The 18,407-nt window shown below is 59.7% G+C and overlaps 1 protein-coding gene across 1 annotated transcript in view; it reads right to left on the reverse strand.

Annotated features, from left to right (window-relative positions):
- LOC132208263 (ras and Rab interactor 2-like) overlaps positions 1-18,027 on the reverse strand; it is a 42,665-nt gene extending 24,638 nt beyond the window's left edge. Inside the window, exons 1-2 of the mRNA XM_059643928.1 lie at positions 17,891-18,027; positions 3,868-4,048 (exon numbers count right to left, since the gene is read on the reverse strand). Coding sequence (XP_059499911.1) covers positions 3,868-4,047 — 180 coding nt within the window. The 5' untranslated portion in view covers position 4,048; positions 17,891-18,027. The remainder of the gene's footprint in view (positions 1-3,867; positions 4,049-17,890) is intronic.
- Positions 18,028-18,407: the final 380 nt, after the last annotated feature.

Raw genomic sequence — 18,407 nt, forward strand, 5'->3', positions numbered from 1 at the left:
AGGGGGATATGGATCCTGTAAGTGAAGACAGTTTTAGTGTGGAAGGGCAAAATGTATCGGCACAGGCTTGGAGGGCCGAAGGGCCTGTTGCTGTGCCGTGTAATTCTTTGTTCTAAACTCACCCGATGTTGCTGACTCAGTCTGACAGAAAGCCCCCAGCAGATTTCTGAACTGAATAAAAATCGGACACTGCTTCTGAATCTTCCTTCTCCAGATGCTGTCACTGGCTTTGCAGGAGGCGCAGGGTGACTGACTCAGACTCATAAAACTCTCTGACTCCTTCATTAAAACCCGTTGCGCACAGCAACGGCAAGAGGGAAGGGACACTGGTTCAGGTTCAAAGTGGCTTTTACTGCAGAAAACAGAGAGACCTCCTGAGGTGGGGAGGTGGTCCCTGTATCGTGTTCACAGCCCCCAAGCTGTCTGGCTACCTGGGAGCCAATCACATCGTTGTTGGTGGGCAGAAGGCCTTTGTCATTGATGACTGGTCACTAGTCCACAGACCAATCAGCTGTTTGCTGACTGTTGGATGTCCACCCTCCCCACCACTGGTCCGCAAACGACATTTCACCCACTGCTGTAAGCTACAGGTATGTAACTAGGGGCAGCACAGTGGTTAACACTGCGGCCTCACAGTACCAGCGACCCGGGTTCGATCCCCACCCTCGGGCATCTGTCTGTGTGGAGTTCGTACCTTCTCCCTGCGTCTGCGTGGGTTTCCTCCGGGTGCTCCGGTTTCCTCCCACAGTCCAAAGGTGTGCGGGTTAGGGTGGGCTGGCCATGCTAAATTGTCCCGTAGTGCCCAGGGATGTGCGGGTTAGGGTGGATTGGCCGTGCTAAATTGTCCCATAGTGCCCAGGGATGTGCGGGTTAGGGTGGATTGGCAGTGCTAAATTGTCCCGTAGTGCCCAGGGATGTGTGGGTTAGGGTGGATCGGCCGTGCTAAATTGTCCCGTAGTGCCCAGGGATGTGCGGGTTAGGGTGGATTGGCCATGCTAAATTGTCCCGTAGTGCCCAGGGATGTGCAGGTTAGGGTGGGTTGGCTGTGCTAAATTGTCCCGTAGTGCCCAGGGATGTGCGGGTTAGGGTGGATTGGCCGTGCTAAATTGTCCCATAGTGCCCAGGGATGTGCGGGTTAGGGTGGATTGGCTGTGCTAAATTGTCCCATAGTGCCCAGGGATGTGCAGGTTAGGGTGGATTGGCCGTGCTAAATTGTCCCATAGTGCCCAGGGATGTGCGGGTTAGGGTGGGATTGGCTGTGCTAAATTGTCCCATAGTGCCCAGGGATGTGCAGGTTAGGGTGGATTGGCCGTGCTAAATTGTCCCATAGTGCCCAGGAATGTGGGGGTTAGGGTGGATTGGCCGTGCTAAATTGTCCCGTAGTGTCCCGGGATGTGCAGGTTAGGGTGGGATTGGCCGTGCTAAATTGTCCCGTAGTGCCCAGGGATGTGCAGGTTAGGGTGGGATTGGCCGTGCTAAATTGTCCCATAGTGCCCAGGGATGTGCGGGTTAGGGTGGATTGGCCGTGCTAAATTGTCCCATAGTGCCCAGGGATGTGCGGGTTAGGGTGGATTGGCCGTGCTAAATTGTCCCATAGTGCCCAGGAATGTGGGGGTTAGGGTGGATTGGCCGTGCTAAATAGTCCCATAGTGCCCAGGGATGTGCGGGTTAGGGTGGATTGGCCGTGCTAAATTGTCCCGTAGTGCCCAGGGATGTGCGGGTTAGGGTGGATTGGCCGTGCTAAATTGTCCCGTAGTGCCCAGGGATGTGCAGGTTAGGGTGGGATTGGCCGTGCTAAATTGTCCCATAGTGCCCAGGGATGTGCAGGTTAGGGTGGGATTGGCCGTGCTAAATTGTCCCGTAGTGCCCAGGGATGTGCGGGTTAGGGTGGGATTGGCCGTGCTAAATTGTCCCGTAGTGCCCAGGGATGTGCGGGTTAGGGTGGATTGGCCGTGCTAAATTGTCCCATAGTGCCCAGGGATGTGCGGGTTAGGGTGGATTGGCCGTGCTAAATTGTCCCATAGTGCCCAGGGATGTGCGGGTTAGGGTGGGTTGGCCGTGCTAAAGTGTCCCATAGTGCCCAGGGATGTGCGGGTTAGGGTGGGATTGGCCGTGCTAAATTGTCCCATAGTGCCCAGGGATGTGCGGGTTAGGGTGGATTGGCCGTGCTAAATTGTCCCATAGTGCCCAGGGATGTGCGGGTTAGGGTGGGTTGGCCGTGCTAAAGTGTCCCATAGTGCCCAGGGATGTGCAGGTTAGGGTGGATTGGCCGTGCTAAATTGTCCCATAGTGCCCAGGGATGTGCGGGTTAGGGTGGATTGGCCGTGCTAAATTGTCCCATAGTGCCCAGGGATGTGCGGGTTAGGGTGGGTTGGCCGTGCTAAAGTGTCCCATAGTGCCCAGGGATGTGCAGGTTAGGGTGGATTGGCCGTGCTAAATTGTCCCATAGTGCCCAGGGATGTGTGGGTTAGGGTGGATTGGCCGTGCTAAATTGTCCTGTAGTGCCCAGGGATGTGCGGGTTAGGGTGGATTGGCCGTGCTAAATTGTCCCGTAGTGCCCAGGGATGTGCGGGTTAGGGTGGATTGGCCGTGCTAAATTGTCCCATAGTGCCCAGGGATGTGTGGGTTAGGGTGGATTGGCCGTGCTAAATTGTCCCATAGTGCCCAGGAATGTGCAGGTTAGGGTGGGTTGGCCGTGCTAAATTGTCTCATAGTGTCCAGGGATGTGCAGGTTAGGGTGGGTTGGCCGTGCTAAATTGTCCCATAGTGCCCAGGGATGTGCAGGTTAGGGTGGGTTGGCCGTGCTAAATTGTCCCATAGTGCCCAGGGATGTGCGGGTTAGGGTGGATTGGCGGTGCTAAATTGTCCCATAGTGCCCAGGGATGTGCGGGTTAGGGTGGATTGGCCGTGCTAAATTGTCCCATAGTGCCCAGGGATGTGCGGGTTAGGGTGGATTGGCTGTGCTAAATTGTCCCATAGTGCCCAGGGATGTGCGGGTTAGGGTGGATTGGCGGTGCTAAATTGTCCCATAGTGCCCAGGGATGTGCGGGTTAGGGTGGGTGTGGACTTGTTGGGCCGAATGGCCTGTTTCCACACAGTAGGGATTGCAGGCTCTGATGAGTATCTTACTCACTGTGGAGGGGGAAAAAATGCAGCAATCCTCCGTTTTGGGAAATGTTCTTCTCGGCAATGCGGAGAAAATAATGAACAAGGTGCACGGTCCTGCTCTTTCGGAGGAGGGTTCAGTTCAAAGAACCGAAGGACTCGATTGTTATTCTGGGGCAGAAATAGGAAATCCGGGAGTGCGTCCAAAGTGAGGAACAGGCAGATGATTGAGCTGCTGTGCAAACCCTGTCCACAAGGTGCCAGTGCTGTCCACAAATTCCACATTCACTCCTCAATCACAGAGTGGGAAGGGAATGTTGGAAAGATTACTTCGGGAATTAAAAGGAATTTTCTTGCTGATCATAAAACAAACGGTGGATCCTTCATGCTTTCCGTCTCCATGGCGATAGCCCCATTCAGAAACCAGCTTCACATGACACCTGGAAATGGTTGCTGTGAGGCATTTCACAGAGAGCACAGGAAGATCCCAGGTGCCTGAACTGTGGCACTTCCCCAGGAGCATAACCTCACCGCCCCCCGACCTGGGTCCCTGCTCCCAACTGTGTGTGGAAGAGCCAGAAACAGGGGAACTGGGGTGGGACTGCGATGCCCACTGTAGTAGAGCAGCCTGGCTGTTGCGGAGTGGGGCCAAGCCAGTGAAAGGAAGTCGAGCCTACCAGCTGAGCTCCATCAGGAGGCAGGGGGTAGTTGTCCCTGGGGTGGGAGGAGGATGGCAGTCAGTGAGAGGACACAGATACTGACCCCTGGGCTCTCCCGCTGCAGGATGTGGAGTGATGTGGCTGAGTTCATGCTGAGCTGCAGCCAGACGGAGTGGGTGAAGATGAGGCGGTCCAGCGTGCTGACCTTGCTGAGGGACGGCCGCTGGGCTGGCGGCTCCGGAGAAGGTGCTTCAGGGGCATCGTACGCTCGGTCAAGCTGCATCCTGCAGGCAACACACAGACAGGTCAGCACAGCCCCCCACATGCCCGACAGGCCCACCGCCCACATTCCCAATGGACCCAAACCCCTTCCCATTCATTCCCACCACCCACATTCCCGACAGGCCCACCGCCCACATTCCCTACGGACCCCAACCCCTTCCCATTCGCTCCCACTGCCCACATTCCCGACAGGCCCACCGCCCACATTCCCTACGGACCCCAACCCCTTCCCATTCGCTCCCACCACCCACATTCCCGACAGGCCCACCGCCCACATTCCCTACGGACCCCAACCCCTTCCCATTCGCTCCCACTGCCCACATTCCCGACGGACCCCAACCCCATCCCGTTCGCTCCCACCGCCCACATTCCCGACAGGCCCACTGCCCACATTCCCTACGGACCCAAACCCCTTCACGTTCATTCCCACCACCCACATTCCCGACAGGCCCACCGCCCACATTTCCTACGGACCCCAACCCCTTCCCATTCGCTCCCACCACCCACATTCCCGACAGGCCCACCGCCCACATTCCCTACGGACCCCAACCCCTTCCCATTCGCTCCCACTGCCCACATTCCCGACGGACCCCAACCCCATCCCGTTCGCTCCCACCGCCCACATTCCCGACAGGCCCACTGCCCACATTCCCTACGGACCCAAACACCTTCACGTTCATTCCCACCACCCACATTCCCGACAGACCCACCACCGACATTCCCAACAGGCCCACCGCCCACCTTCCCAACAGGCCCACCACCCACATTCCCTACAGACCCCAACCCCTTCCTGTTCATTCCCACCACCCACATTCCCAACAGACCCACCACCCATATTCTCGACAGGCCCGCCGCACACATTCCCGACAGGCCCACCACCCACATACCCAACAGGCCCACCGCCCACATTCCCTACAGACCCCAACCCCTTCCGTTTGCTCCCACCGCCCACATTCCCAATGGACCCAAACCCCTTCCCATTCATTCCCACCACCAACATTCCCGACAGGCCCACTGCCCACATTCCCTACAGACCCCAACCCCTTCCCGTTTGGTCCAACGCCCACATTCCCGACAGACCCACCGCCCACATTACCTACAGGCCCCAAACCCTTCTTGTTCGCTCCCACAGCCCACATTCCCGACGGACCCCAACCCCTTCCCATTCACTCCCACATTCCCGACAGACCCACCGCCCACATTCCCGACAGACCCACCACCCACATTCCCGATGCACCCAAAACCCTTCCCGTTCACTCCCACTGCTCACATTCCCTACGGACCCCAACCCCTTCCTGTTTGCTCCCATCACCCACATTCCCAACAGACCTAAACCCCTTCCCGTTCATTCCCACCGCCCACATTCCTAACAGACCCACCACCTACATTCCCGACAGGCCCACCACCCACATACCCAACAGGCCCACTGCCCACATTCCCTACAGACCCCAACCCCTTCCGTTCGCTCCCACCGCCCACATTCCCAATGGACCCAAACCCCTTCCCATTCATTCCCACCACCTACATTCCCGACAGGCCCACCACCCACATACCCAACAGGCCCACCGCCCACATTCCCTACAGACCCCAACCCCTTCCGTTCGCTCCCACCGCCCACATTCCCAATGGACCCAAACCCCTTCCCATTCATTCCCACCACCAACATTCCCGACAGGCCCACTGCCCACATTCCCTACAGACCCCAACCCCTTCCCGTTTGGTCCAACGCCCACGTTCCCGACAGACCCACCGCCCACATTACCTACAGGCCCCAAACCCTTCCTGTTCGCTCCCACAGCCCACATTCCCGACGGACCCCAACCCCTTCCCATTCACTCCCACATTCTCGACAGACCCACCGCCCACATTCCCGACAGACCCACCACCCACATTCCCGATGCACCCAAAACCCTTCCCGTTCACTCCCACTGCTCACATTCCCTACGGACCCCAACCCCTTCCTGTTTGCTCCCATCACCCACATTCCCAACAGACCTAAACCCCTTCCCGTTCATTCCCACCACCCACATTCCTGACAGGCCCACCACCCACATTCCCGACAGGCCCACAGCCCACATTCCCTACAGACCCCAACCGCTTCCCGTTCACTCCCACCGCCCACATTCCCAATGGACCCCAACCCCATCCTGTTCATTCCCACCACCCACATTCCCAACAGACCCACCACCCACATTCCCTACCGACCCAAACCCCTTCCCGTCCATTCCCAACGCACACATTCCCGACAGGCCCACCACCCACATACCCAACAGGCCCACCACCCACATTCCCTACAGACCCCGACCCCTTCCCGTTTGCTCCCACCGCCCACATTCCCAATGGACCCAAACCCCTTCCCATTCATTCCCACCACCCACATTCCCGACAGGCCCACTGCCCACATTCCCTACAGACCCCAACCCCTTCCCGTTTGGTCCAACGCCCACAGTCCCGACATTTCCACTGCCCACATTCCCTACGGGCCCCAACCCTTTCCTGTTCGCTCCCACCGCCCACATTCCCAACGGACCCCAACCCCTTCCCGTTCGTTCCCACATTCCTGACACCCCAACCCCTTCCCATTCATTCCCATCGCCCACATTCCCGACAGACCCACCACCCACATTCCCGATGCACCTAAAACCCTTCCCGTTCACTCCCACTGCTCACATTCCCTACGGACCCCAACCCCTTCCTGTTTGCTCCCATCACCCACATTTCCAACAGACCCAAACCCCTTCCCGTTCATTCCCACCACCCACATTCCCTACGGACCCCAACCCCTTCCTAATCGCTCGCATCGCCCACATTCCCAACAGACCCCAACCCCTTCCCATTCACTCCCACCGCCCACATTCCCAATGGACCCCAACCCCTTCCTGTTCGCTCCCACCGCCTGCGTTCCCAATGGAGGCAGTCCCCTTCCCATTTGCTTGAGGAGGGAGGACTGATTGCTGGAACTGGAGGAGGAGTCCATTCAGCCCCATCGGTATAGTATGGGGCTGCAGTACCTGGGCCGCCGGGTGGAGGGGAGGTGCCCGGTGAGTTGGGCAATAAATCTGGTGAATCCATATGGAAAAGGTGACGTGTCCGAGACAGCGCGTGGAGAAAGGGCCCCGTCAGCAACAGACTGACCACAATCACATGAGTAACCACGGGGCCTCGTGTTCATGACACAGCGCAACATGCCACAGCAAGATCACGTGATCACATCAGGCAGCGCGGGGTTAGATACAGCGTAAAGCTCCCTCTACACCCTCCCCTGAAATCACACACTCCGAGGGACAGGGACAGCATGGGGTTAGATGCAGCCTACAGCTCCCTCTACACTGTCCCCACCCCCATCAAACACTCCAAGGGACAGGGACAGCACGGGGGTAGATACAGCGTAAAGCTCCCTCTACACTGTCCCCCCGTTACAGACTCCCAGGGACAGCGCGGGGTTAGATACAGCATAAAGCTCCCTCTACACCCTCCCCTGAAATCACACACTCCAAGGGACAGGGACAGCATGGGGTTAGATACAGCGTAAAGCTCTCTCTACACTGTCCCCCCCATCACAAACTCCCAGGGACAGGGACAGCACGGGGTTAGATACAGCGTAAAGCTCCCTCTACACTGTCCCCCTATTACACACTCCCAGGGACAGCACGGGGTTAGATACAGAGCTCAACACCACAAGCCACACCAAGAGATTGGAGGGACAGGACAGTGGAAGCTCGCTCACGGAAACCGGGTTTCTGTGGTGAATTGAGCGCAGTTTGCCAATGGCAGGGTTTGAGCCCCAGAGATTGGCCAACGCGCTTCAGGGGTGGGAGGGGTGCAGAACGTCCCATTCTGTGTTGAGCCCCGAGGGCCCGGGTCTGTGTGAACACCCCCGTAACGTCCATTCACGCAGAACCCCTGACAATTCCTCCACTAATCCCACCCTCAACCAACCTCCCTCCCCACCTGGCGTTCCATGCCCTCCCCTCCCGGGAATCTCAGCAATGCCCAATTTTGGAGCCGGAAAAGGGCCAGCCCGGGCCGAACGAACGAACGGGTGAGGGCTTCTGTAGCTGATGAGCTGCGGCAGACCGGGGTGGAGGCGTGCAGCCAGTGGAGCGTTGCCAGCAGTTTAGGAAATGGGACCCGAGCTGGTTTTCAAACATTGCCAGGGAAACCCGACAATAAAGTGAACTGGGGAGGGCTGGTGGGATTTTTTAGGCCCTCGGCCTGGGTTTGGAAGTGGCGGGGGTCGGGTGGGTGGGTGGTAGGAGAGAGGTTCTGAATCGCTCTGTCCCCAACCCCTGCCCCTTTCCCCCCACCCCACCTCGATAGGACAAAGATTAAGTTAAGCCCACAGGCTTCCCGGCCTGAAGTAGGCCCGGATCGGCACCTGGGTTACTCAGGTGGCGGGCTCGGGCATGTGGCCCTGCAGCTGCACCATCGCCAAAGCGAGGAGTGTTTCCGGATCATTCCGGCTGGGCAGTGTCTGCCGGCGGGATCAAAGGCCAGATTCGGGCCTGTGCGGCAGGGAGGAGGAACGGAACCGGGCCTCGCATGTGGTTCGGGAGTGAGGCCTGGTCCACCTGGAGAAGCCTTCCTTGACTGAACCATGACTGAGAAAGGGGCTAAAGAGTGAAAGAGGAGGCTCAATGCCACAGCGAGGGGCGGCTCAGGGTTGGCACCAGGGCAGGCAGGAAATTTCCGTAACTATCAGCCGGGTGTCATGGCACAGGGTCTCGCTGAGATTCACAACCAGAGGAGAGAGATTTTCCTGCTCAACGCGCACTCACACAGCTTGAGTGAAGCAGGTGCCTGAATATCGCACAGCAAGATCGAACACCCAGCTACTCGGGGACACCCTGGGTCACCACTTTACACTGACGTTTCCTGGGGGATAAATACCAGCCTCAGGGCCTCGTGGGCAAACTGCCCCACTCGCTTTTGTCACAACAGCGGCCGCGGGATCTTTTACACAGCACCAAACCACACAGGCCGTGTGGCTCAATGTCACAACATGTCCGACAGTGCCCACTCCCTCAGCACTGACCCTCCGACAGTGCCCACTCCCTCAGCGCTGACCCTCTGACAGTGCCCACTCCCTCAGCACTGACCCTCCGACAGTGCCCACTCCCTCAGCGCTGACCCTCTGACAGTGCCCACTCCCTCAGCGCTGACCCTCCGACAGTGCCCACTCCCTCAGCGCTGACCCTCCGACAGTGCCCGCTCCCTCAGCACTGACCCTCCGACAGTGCCCGCTCCCTCAGCACTGACCCACCAACAGTGCCCACTCCCTCAGCGCTGACCCTCCGACAGTGCCCGCTCCCTCAGCACTGACCCTCCGACAGTGCCCACTCCCTCAGCGCTGACCCTCCGACAGTGCCCGCTCCCTCAGCACTGACCCTCCGACAGTGCCCGCTCCCTCAGCACTGACCCACCAACAGTGCCCACTCCCTCAGCGCTGACCCTCCGACAGTGCCCGCTCCCTCAGCACTGACCCTCCGACAGAGCCCACTCCCTCAGCACTGACACTCCGACAGTGCCCATTCCCTCAGCACTGACCCTCCGAAAGTGCCCGCTCCCTCAGCGCTGACCCTCCGTCAGTGCCCGCTCCCTCAGTACTGACCCTCCGACAGTACCCACTCCCTCAGCGCTGACCCTCCGACAGTGCCCGCTCCCTCAGCGCTGACCCTCCGACAGTGCCCGCTCCCTCAGCACTGACCCTCCGACAGTGTCCCCTCCCTCAGCACTGACCCTCCGACAGTGCCCGCTCCCTCAGCACTGACCCTCCGACAGTGCCCGCTCCCTCAGCGCTGACCCTCCGACAGTGCCCGCTCCCTCAGCACTGACCCTCCGACAGTGTCCCCTCCCTCAGCGCTGACCCTCCGACAGTGCCCGCTCCCTCAGCACTGACCCTCCGACAGTGCCCGCTCCCTCAGCGCTGACCCTCCGACAGTGCCCGCTCCCTCAGCGCTGACCCTCCGACAGTGCCCGCTCCCTCAGCACTGACCCTCCGACAGTGTCCGCTCCCGCAGTGTTGCTGGGATTGCCTGGGGATGGAGTGTGAATGGGTGTGTTTGCTGAGCGGGGAATCTCCAGGCTCATACCTTTCCTGTTAACACGGGAGCTCACGGTGTCCCTAAAACCGCCAAAACTGCTGAGGGCCTCTCTGCGCAAAGTCACATCCGCATTCCCCGTGCACCAAGCTCTGTGCCAATTCACCGCAGTTAAATACTTTAGAAGTTCGGGAATTGCTGCAGGGCATTGGAGTTGGAGGCAGAGTGGGAAATTCCTTCGCTGTGGAATTTGCTGGTCATTGGCGCAGTACGGAGTTTGAGGGGAGTAGTCCCGGCTGCCTGCTGTGCTTTGGTTTGCCAAGCTCGGAGCGAATGACACCGAACGGTGTGGCTGGGAGAGGAATGTGTTTAGCTCTTGTGTTGTGTCACTGTGCAACATGCTGCAATGTCTGGACATGCACAGGGCCGTCCCTGTGAGGCGGGTGGGGCACAGCTCACCGCACAGGGTGGAGTGCACAGTAAGCCATGCCGGCTTCGCCCGACACACATCACTCAGCGCCAGTTCCAATCCCTAGCCTGACGCCAGGTTTCGAAACGTCGGCCCGTCCCCAACCCACTGACACCAGAAGGTGCTGACTCTCAGAGGGCTGTGGGTAACCAGCTGGAGGGTCTGTGCTGAGGGAGCGGGCACTGTCAGAGGGGCAGTGCTGAGGGAGCGGGCACTGTCAGAGGGTCAGTGCTGAGGGAGCGGGCACTGTCAGAGGGGCAGTGCTGAGGGAGTGGGCACTGTCGGACGGTCAGTGCTGAGGGAGCGTCGCACTGTTGGAGGGTCAGTGCTGAGGGAGCGGGCACTGTCGGAGGATCAGTGCTGAGGATGTGGGCGCTGTCGGAGGGTCAGTGCTGAGGATGTGGGCGCTGTCGGAGGGTCAGTGCTGAGGGAGCGGGCACTGTCGGAGGGTCAGTGCTGAGGGAGCGGGCACTGTCAGAGGGTCAGTGCTGAGGGAACGGGCACTGTCAAAGGGTCAGTGCTGAGGGAACGGGCACTGTCAGAGGATCAGTGCTGAGGGAGCAGGCACTGTCGGAGGGTCAGTGCCGAGGGCGCAGGCACTGTCGGAGGGCCAGTGCTGAGGGAGCGGGCACTGTCGGTGGGTCAGTGCTGAGGGAGCGGGCACTGTCAGAGGGCCAGTTCTGAGGGAGCAGGCACTGTTGGAGGGCCAGTGCTGAGAGAGTGGGCGCTGTCGGAGGGTCAGTGCTGAGGGAGCAGGTGCTGTCGGAGGGTCAGTGCTGAGGGAGCAGGCGCTGTCGGAGGGTCAGTGCTGAGGGAGCAGGCGCTGTCGGAGGGTCAGTGCTGAGGGAGCGGGCACTGTCGGAGGGTCAATGCTGAGGGAGCGGACACTGTCGGACGGTCAGTGCTGAGGGAGTGGGCACTGTCGGAGGGTCAGTGCTGAGGGAGAGGGCACTGTCGGAGGGTCAGTGCTGAGGGAGCGGGCACTGTCGGAGGGTCCGTGCTGAGGGAGTGGGCACTGTCGGAGGGTCAGTGCTGAGGGAGCGGGCACTGTCGGAGGGTCAGTGCTGAGGGAGTGGGCACTGCCGGAGGGTCAGTGCTGAGGGAGCGGGCACTGTCAGAGGGTCAGTGCTGAGGGAGTGGGCACTGTTGGAGGGTCAGTGCTGAGGATGTGGGCGCTGTCGGAGGGTCAGTGCTGAGGGAGCAGGCGCTGTCGGAAGGTCAGTGCTGAGGGAGCGGGCACTGTCGGGTGGTCAGTGCTGAGGGAGCGGGCACTGTCGGACGGTCAGTGCTGAGGGAGCGTCGCACTGTCGAAGGGTCAGTGCTGAGGGAGCGGGCACTGTCGGAGGGTCAGTGCTGAGGGAGCGGGCACTGTTGGAGGGTCAGTGCTGAGGGAGTGGGCACTGTCGGAGTGTCAGTGCTGAGGATGTGGGCGCTGTCGGAGAGTCAGTGCTGAGGGAGCAGGCGCTGTCGGAGGGTCAGTGCTGAGGGAGCGGGCACTGTTGGAGGGTCAGTGCTGAGGGAGCGGGCACTGTCAGACAGTCAGTGCTGAGGGAGCGTTGCACTGTCGAAGGGTCAGTGCTGAGGGAGTGGGCACTGTCAGAGGGTCAGTGCTGAGGGAGGGGGCACTGTCAGAGGGTCAGTGCTGAGGGAGCGGGCACTGTCGGAGCGTCAGTGCTGAGGGAGCGGGCACTGTCAGAGGGGCAGTGCTGAGGGAGCGGGCACTGTCAGACGGTCAGTGCTGAGGGAGCGGGCACTGTCAGAGGGGCAGTGCTGAGGGAGTGGGCACTGTCGGACGGTCAGTGCTGAGGGAGCGTCGCACTGTTGGAGGGTCAGTGCTGAGGGAGCGGGCACTGTCGGAGGGTCAGTGCTGAGGATGTGGGCGCTGTCGGAGGGTCAGTGCTGAGGGAGCGGGCACTGTCGGAGGGTCAGTGCTGAGGGAGCGGGCACTGTCAGAGGGTCAGTGCTGAGGGAACGGGCACTGTCAAAGGGTCAGTGCTGAGGGAACGGGCACTGTCAGAGGATCAGTGCCGAGGGCGCAGGCACTGTCGGAGGGCCAGTGCTGAGGGAGCGGGCACTGTCGGTGGGTCAGTGCTGAGGGAGCGGGCACTGTCAGAGGGCCAGTTCTGAGGGAGCAGGCACTGTTGGAGGGCCAGTGCTGAGGGAGTGGGCACTGTTGGAGGGTCAGTGCTGAGGATGTGGGCGCTGTCGGAGGGTCAGTGCTGAGGGAGCAGGTGCTGTCGGAGGGTCAGTGCTGAGGGAGCAGGCGCTGTCGGAGGGTCAGTGCTGAGGGAGCAGGCGCTGTCGGAGGGTCAGTGCTGAGGGAGCGGGCACTGTCGGAGGGTCAATGCTGAGGGAGCGGACACTGTCGGACGGTCAGTGCTGAGGGAGTGGGCACTGTCGGAGGGTCAGTGCTGAGGGAGAGGGCACTGTCGGAGGGTCAGTGCTGAGGGAGCGGGCACTGTCGGAGGGTCCGTGCTGAGGGAGTGGGCACTGTCGGAGGGTCAGTGCTGAGGGAGCGGGCACTGTCGGAGGGTCAGTGCTGAGGGAGTGGGCACTGCCGGAGGGTCAGTGCTGAGGGAGCGGGCACTGTCAGAGGGTCAGTGCTGAGGGAGTGGGCACTGTTGGAGGGTCAGTGCTGAGGATGTGGGCGCTGTCGGAGGGTCAGTGCTGAGGGAGCAGGCGCTGTCGGAGGGTCAGTGCTGAGGGAGCGGGCACTGTCGGGTGGTCAGTGCTGAGGGAGCGGGCACTGTCGGACGGTCAGTGCTGAGGGAGCATCGCACTGTCGAAGGGTCAGTGCTGAGGGAGCGGGCACTGTCAGAGGGTCAGTGCTGAGGGAGCGGGCACTGTCGGAGGGTCAGTGCTGAGGGAGCGGGCGCTGTCGGAGAGTCAGTGCTGAGGGAGCGGGCACTGTCGGAGGGTCAGTGCTGAGGGAGCGGGCACTGTTGGAGGGTCAGTGCTGAGGGAGCGGGCACTGTCAGACAGTCAGTGCTGAGGGAGCGTTGCACTGTCGAAGGGTCAGTGCTGAGGGAGTGGGCACTGTCAGAGGGTCAGTGCTGAGGGAGCGGGCACTGTCGGAGGGTCAGTGCTGAGGGAGCGGGCACTGTCGGAGGGTCAGTGCTGAGGGAGCGGGCACTGTCAGACAGTCAGTGCTGAGGGAGCGTTGCACTGTCGAAGGGTCAGTCCTGAGGGAGTGGGCACTGTCAGAGGGACAGTGCTGAGGGAGCAGGCGCTGTCAGAGGGTCAGTGCTGAGGGAGCGGGCACTGTCGGAGGGTCAGTGCTGAGGGAGCGGGCACTGTCAGAGGGTCAGTGCTGAGGGAACGGGCACTGTCAGAGGGTCAGTGCTGAGGGAGCGGGCACTGTCAGAGGATCAGTGCTGAGGGAGCAGGCACTGTCGGAGGGTCAGTGCCAAGGGCGCAGGCACTGTCGGAGGGCCAGTGCTGAGGGAGCGGGCGCTGTCGGAGGGTCAGTGCTGAGGGAGTGGGCACTGTCAGAGGGCCAGTTCTGAGGGAGCGGGCACTGTCGGAGGGTCAGTGCTGAGGGAGCGGGCACTGTCGGAGGGTCAGTGCTGAGGGAGTGGGCACTGTCGGAGGGTCAGTGCTGAGGGAGCGGGCACTGTCGGAGGGTCAGTGCTGAGGATGTGGGCGCTGTCGGAGGGTCAGTGCTGAGGGAGCGGGCACTGTCGGAGGGTCAGAGCTGAGGGAGTGGGCACTGTCAGAGGGCCAGTTCTGAGGGAGCGGGCACTGTCGGAGGGTCAGTGCTGAGGGAGCGGGCACTGTCGGAGGGTCAGCGCTGAGGGAGCGGGCACTGTCGGAGGGTCAGTGCTGAGGGAGCGGGCACTGTCGGAGTGTCAGTGCTGAGGGAGCGGGCACTGTCGGAGGGTCAGTGCTGAGGGCGCGGGCACTGTCGGAGGGTCAGCGCTGAGGGAGCGGGCACTGTCGGAGGGTCAGTGCTGAGGGAGCGGGCACTGTCGGAGGGTCAGTGCCGAGGGAGCGGGCACTGTCTGAGGGTCAGTGCTGAGGGAGCGGGCACTGTCTGAGGGTCAGTGCTGAGGGAGCGGGCACTGTCGGAGGGTTAGCGCTGAGGGAGCGGGCACTGCCGGAGGGTCAGTGCTGAGGGAGCGGGCACTGTCTGAGGGTCAGTGCTGAGGGAGCGGGCACTGTCTGAGGGTCAGTGCTGAGGGAGCGGGCACTGTCGGAGGGTTAGCGCTGAGGGAGCGGGCACTGCCGGAGGGTCAGTGCTGAGGGAGCGGGCACTGTCGGAGGGTCAGTGCTGGAGCACCCAGAGAAGACCCCACACAGGTGCAGGGAGAATGTGCAAACTCTACACAGACAGTTGCCCGAGGATGGAATCGAACCTGGGTCCCTGGCGCCGTGAGGCCGCAGTGCCAATCACTGGGTCACCGTGCCATTCCAGGTGTTCTGGAAGATTCCATAAAGTGATAGTAAGAGGGGTAGGCACCGCCGAGAGTGTGACTGGAACTAATGTGTGCGAGGATCTGGGGGCGTCTGCCTGTACAACGGAATTTGTGAAGCCCTCAGTCCGTGCTCTGTCGGCAGCGTGCTCAGGTACTAACTCTTCCCAGGAAAGGCTGTTGGTGAACACCGAGATTTACACCAACGGCAGCAGGGATTGACGGTCCTCAGTGCATAAGGAGCGAGACTGGGATCTGATCGGGAAAGGCTCAGTGGGGCGGAGCGGGGGGGGTGGCGGTTGAATCGAGGTGTTCAGAATTAGGAAGCAGGGGGGCTGTTGGATGGAGTCAGTGCGAGGGAGAAAGTGTTCCCAGCAGGAGGGCTGGTCTCCAGAGGGACACGGATTGTCGGGAATTGGGAACGGATCCCGGGGGGAGGGAGGGGGATGGGGTCACCAAACTTTAAGAATAGTAAAGCAGAGGAGCAGGCCATTCCACCCTCTAACCTGTTCCACTGATGGCTCATGATTTGTTACTTTGGGTCCAGCTGTGTCCCACCTTCCCCACCCCCCCCCCCCCAACCCCCACTTCTCGACCCAACATCACTCTTTCGCAAAGCTATTGAAACGTAAAAAGCAATGCGAGGCAGAGACACGGTGTTTGTGCGTGTGATGGAGAGACAGTCAGAGACAGATGGAGACAGACCGAGAGCAAGGGTGAAGGAGAGAGAGACAGAGAGAGCTGGAGAGAGAGGTGAAGGAGCGAGAGAGAAATGGGAGAGAGAGGGTGAGACACACACACACACACACACACACACCTACACACACACACACCTCTTTCACACACACACCTCTCTCTGTCTCACACACACACACACACACACACACACACACACACACCTCTGTCTCTCTCACACACACACCTCTGTCTCTCTCACACACACACACACACACACACGCACACACACCTCTGTCTCTCACACACACACACACACACACACGCACACACACCTCTGTCTCTCACACACACACACACACACACTCACACACACACCTCTCTCTGTCTCACACACACACACACACACACACACACACACACGCACACACACCTCTTTCACACACACACCTCTCTGTCTCACACACACACACCTCTCTCACACACACACACACACCTCTCACACATACACACACACCTCTGTCTCTCTCACACACACACACACACACAACACACACACACACACACACCTCTCTGTCTCACACACACACACACCTCTCACACACACACACACACACACACCTCTCTCACACACACACACACACCTCTGTCTCTCTCTCACACACACACACACACACACACACAGCTCGAGGGGGGAGAAAGATAAACAGAGAGACAGAGATAGAGGGTGATGGAGAGACAGAGAGAGAGAGACTGGGAGAGAGAGGAGCAGAGACAGTGGGGGAGACAGAGGGAAACAGATACAGACAGAGATACAGACAGAGGGAGAGACAGAAAGAAAGAGACTCATTCTCACACACTCACTCCCTCACACTCACTCCCTCACTCACTCACTCCCTCATGCACTGCCTCACTCTCACACACTGACTCCCTGACACGCTCCCTCCCTGACACACACCCTCACTCACACACTCCCTCACTCGCTCCCTCACACACTGCCTCACTCTCACATCCTCACCCCCTCACACATTCATTCCCTCACACACTCACTGCTTCACTCTCACACACTCAATCACTCACTCCCTCACTGCCTCACTCTCACATCCTCACCCCCTCACACATTCACTCCCTCACACACTGCCTCACTCTCACATACTCACTCCCTCACACACTCCCTCACACACACACTCCCTCACACACACACTCCCTCACACACACACTCCCTCACTCTCACACACTCAATCCCTCACTCCCTCATACACTCCCTCACACACTGCCTCACTCTCACACACTCGATCCCTCACTCCCTCACACACTGCCTCACTCTCACATCCTCACCCCCTCACACATTCACTCCCTCACGCACTGCCTCACTCTCACATACTCACTCCCACACACACTCCCTCACACACACACTCCCTCACACACTGCCTCACTCTCACACACTCAATCCCTCACTCCCTCATACACTCACTCCCTCACACACTGCCTCACCCTCACACACTCGATCCCTCACTCCCTCACACACTGCCTCACTCTCACATCCTCACCCCCTCACACATTCACTCCCTCACACACTCTCAGGCAGAGAGAGAAAAACAGAGAAAGGCAGGTACAGGTTGAGAAAGAGTGGAGGAGTGAGAGGCCGTGACGCAGGGAGACAGAGAGAGAGAGAGGGAAAACGGGAGGGGGACAGAGATAAATTGCGGAAGACAGAGAGGGAGAACACAGAGACTGAAACTGAGAGTGAGAATGGCAGGCAGACAGAGAGGGAAGAGAGACAGAGACTGAGAAAGAGAGAGAGACGAGAGTGAGACATAGAGCAAGAGAGAGAAAAGCACAGTCAGCCAAATGTGTGAGAGAAAGAGACTAGACGTGGAGAGACAGAATGAGAAAAAGAGAGAGAGTGCAAGGTGGGGAGGTAGGGCACAGAGAGAGTAAGGCACACTCAGGGATCCAGACGGAGGGAGACAGAGTGACACCAGGAGAGAACGTGATTGTGTGTGAGAGAGAGATAAAGTGAGAAAGAGAAAGCGAGAGAGAAAGGGGAACTGGGAGAGTCTGAGTGAGAATGAGTGAGTGTCAGAGCAGCAGGTAGATTGAGAGAGAGAGAGAGAGGCAGAAAGAGTGAGTGTGTGAGAGAGAGAGAGAGAGAGAAGTGAAAGTGGATTTGCTCTCGCACGTGAAGGGGCAGTTGTGGGCTGGAGTTTCAGGGTGGAGCCCTGGCTCTATCGCACTCAAACTTACCTCCTGCTGTGATTTTTGAGAGGAGCAGCCCCCTACCACACAGAGGGTACACAGACCGGGCGCGGAGAGCTTCTGGAAAGGTCCCTGGGAGGGTGCAGGATGTCGGGGCTCCTGTGCCAGCTCACTCATTCCTGAAAATCATCTTCCTCCTTCAGCACAGCACAGGAAGCCTGCTCCCAGCAAGGGGTGGGGTTAGGGATAGAGTGACTGTCACTCCCTCACTCCTCACGCACACCCTTACTCCCTCACTCCTCACTCCTAACTCACTCACTCCCTCCCTCACTCCGTCCCTCCGTCACTCGCTCCTCACTCACTCAATCCTCCCACTCAGTCCCTCACTCACTCAATCACTCCCTCACTCACTCCTTAACTCACACCCTAACTCCCTCCCTTACTCAATCACTCCCTCACTCACTCACAACCTCCCTCACTCACACACTCACTCGCTCATTCACTCCCTCACACGCACACACACTTGCTCACTCCCTCACTCACTCTCACACATGCACTTCCTCAC

This window comes from Stegostoma tigrinum, unplaced genomic scaffold (genome assembly GCF_030684315.1).
Source record: "Stegostoma tigrinum isolate sSteTig4 unplaced genomic scaffold, sSteTig4.hap1 scaffold_339, whole genome shotgun sequence".
NCBI classification, from domain to species: domain Eukaryota; kingdom Metazoa; phylum Chordata; class Chondrichthyes; order Orectolobiformes; family Stegostomatidae; genus Stegostoma; species Stegostoma tigrinum.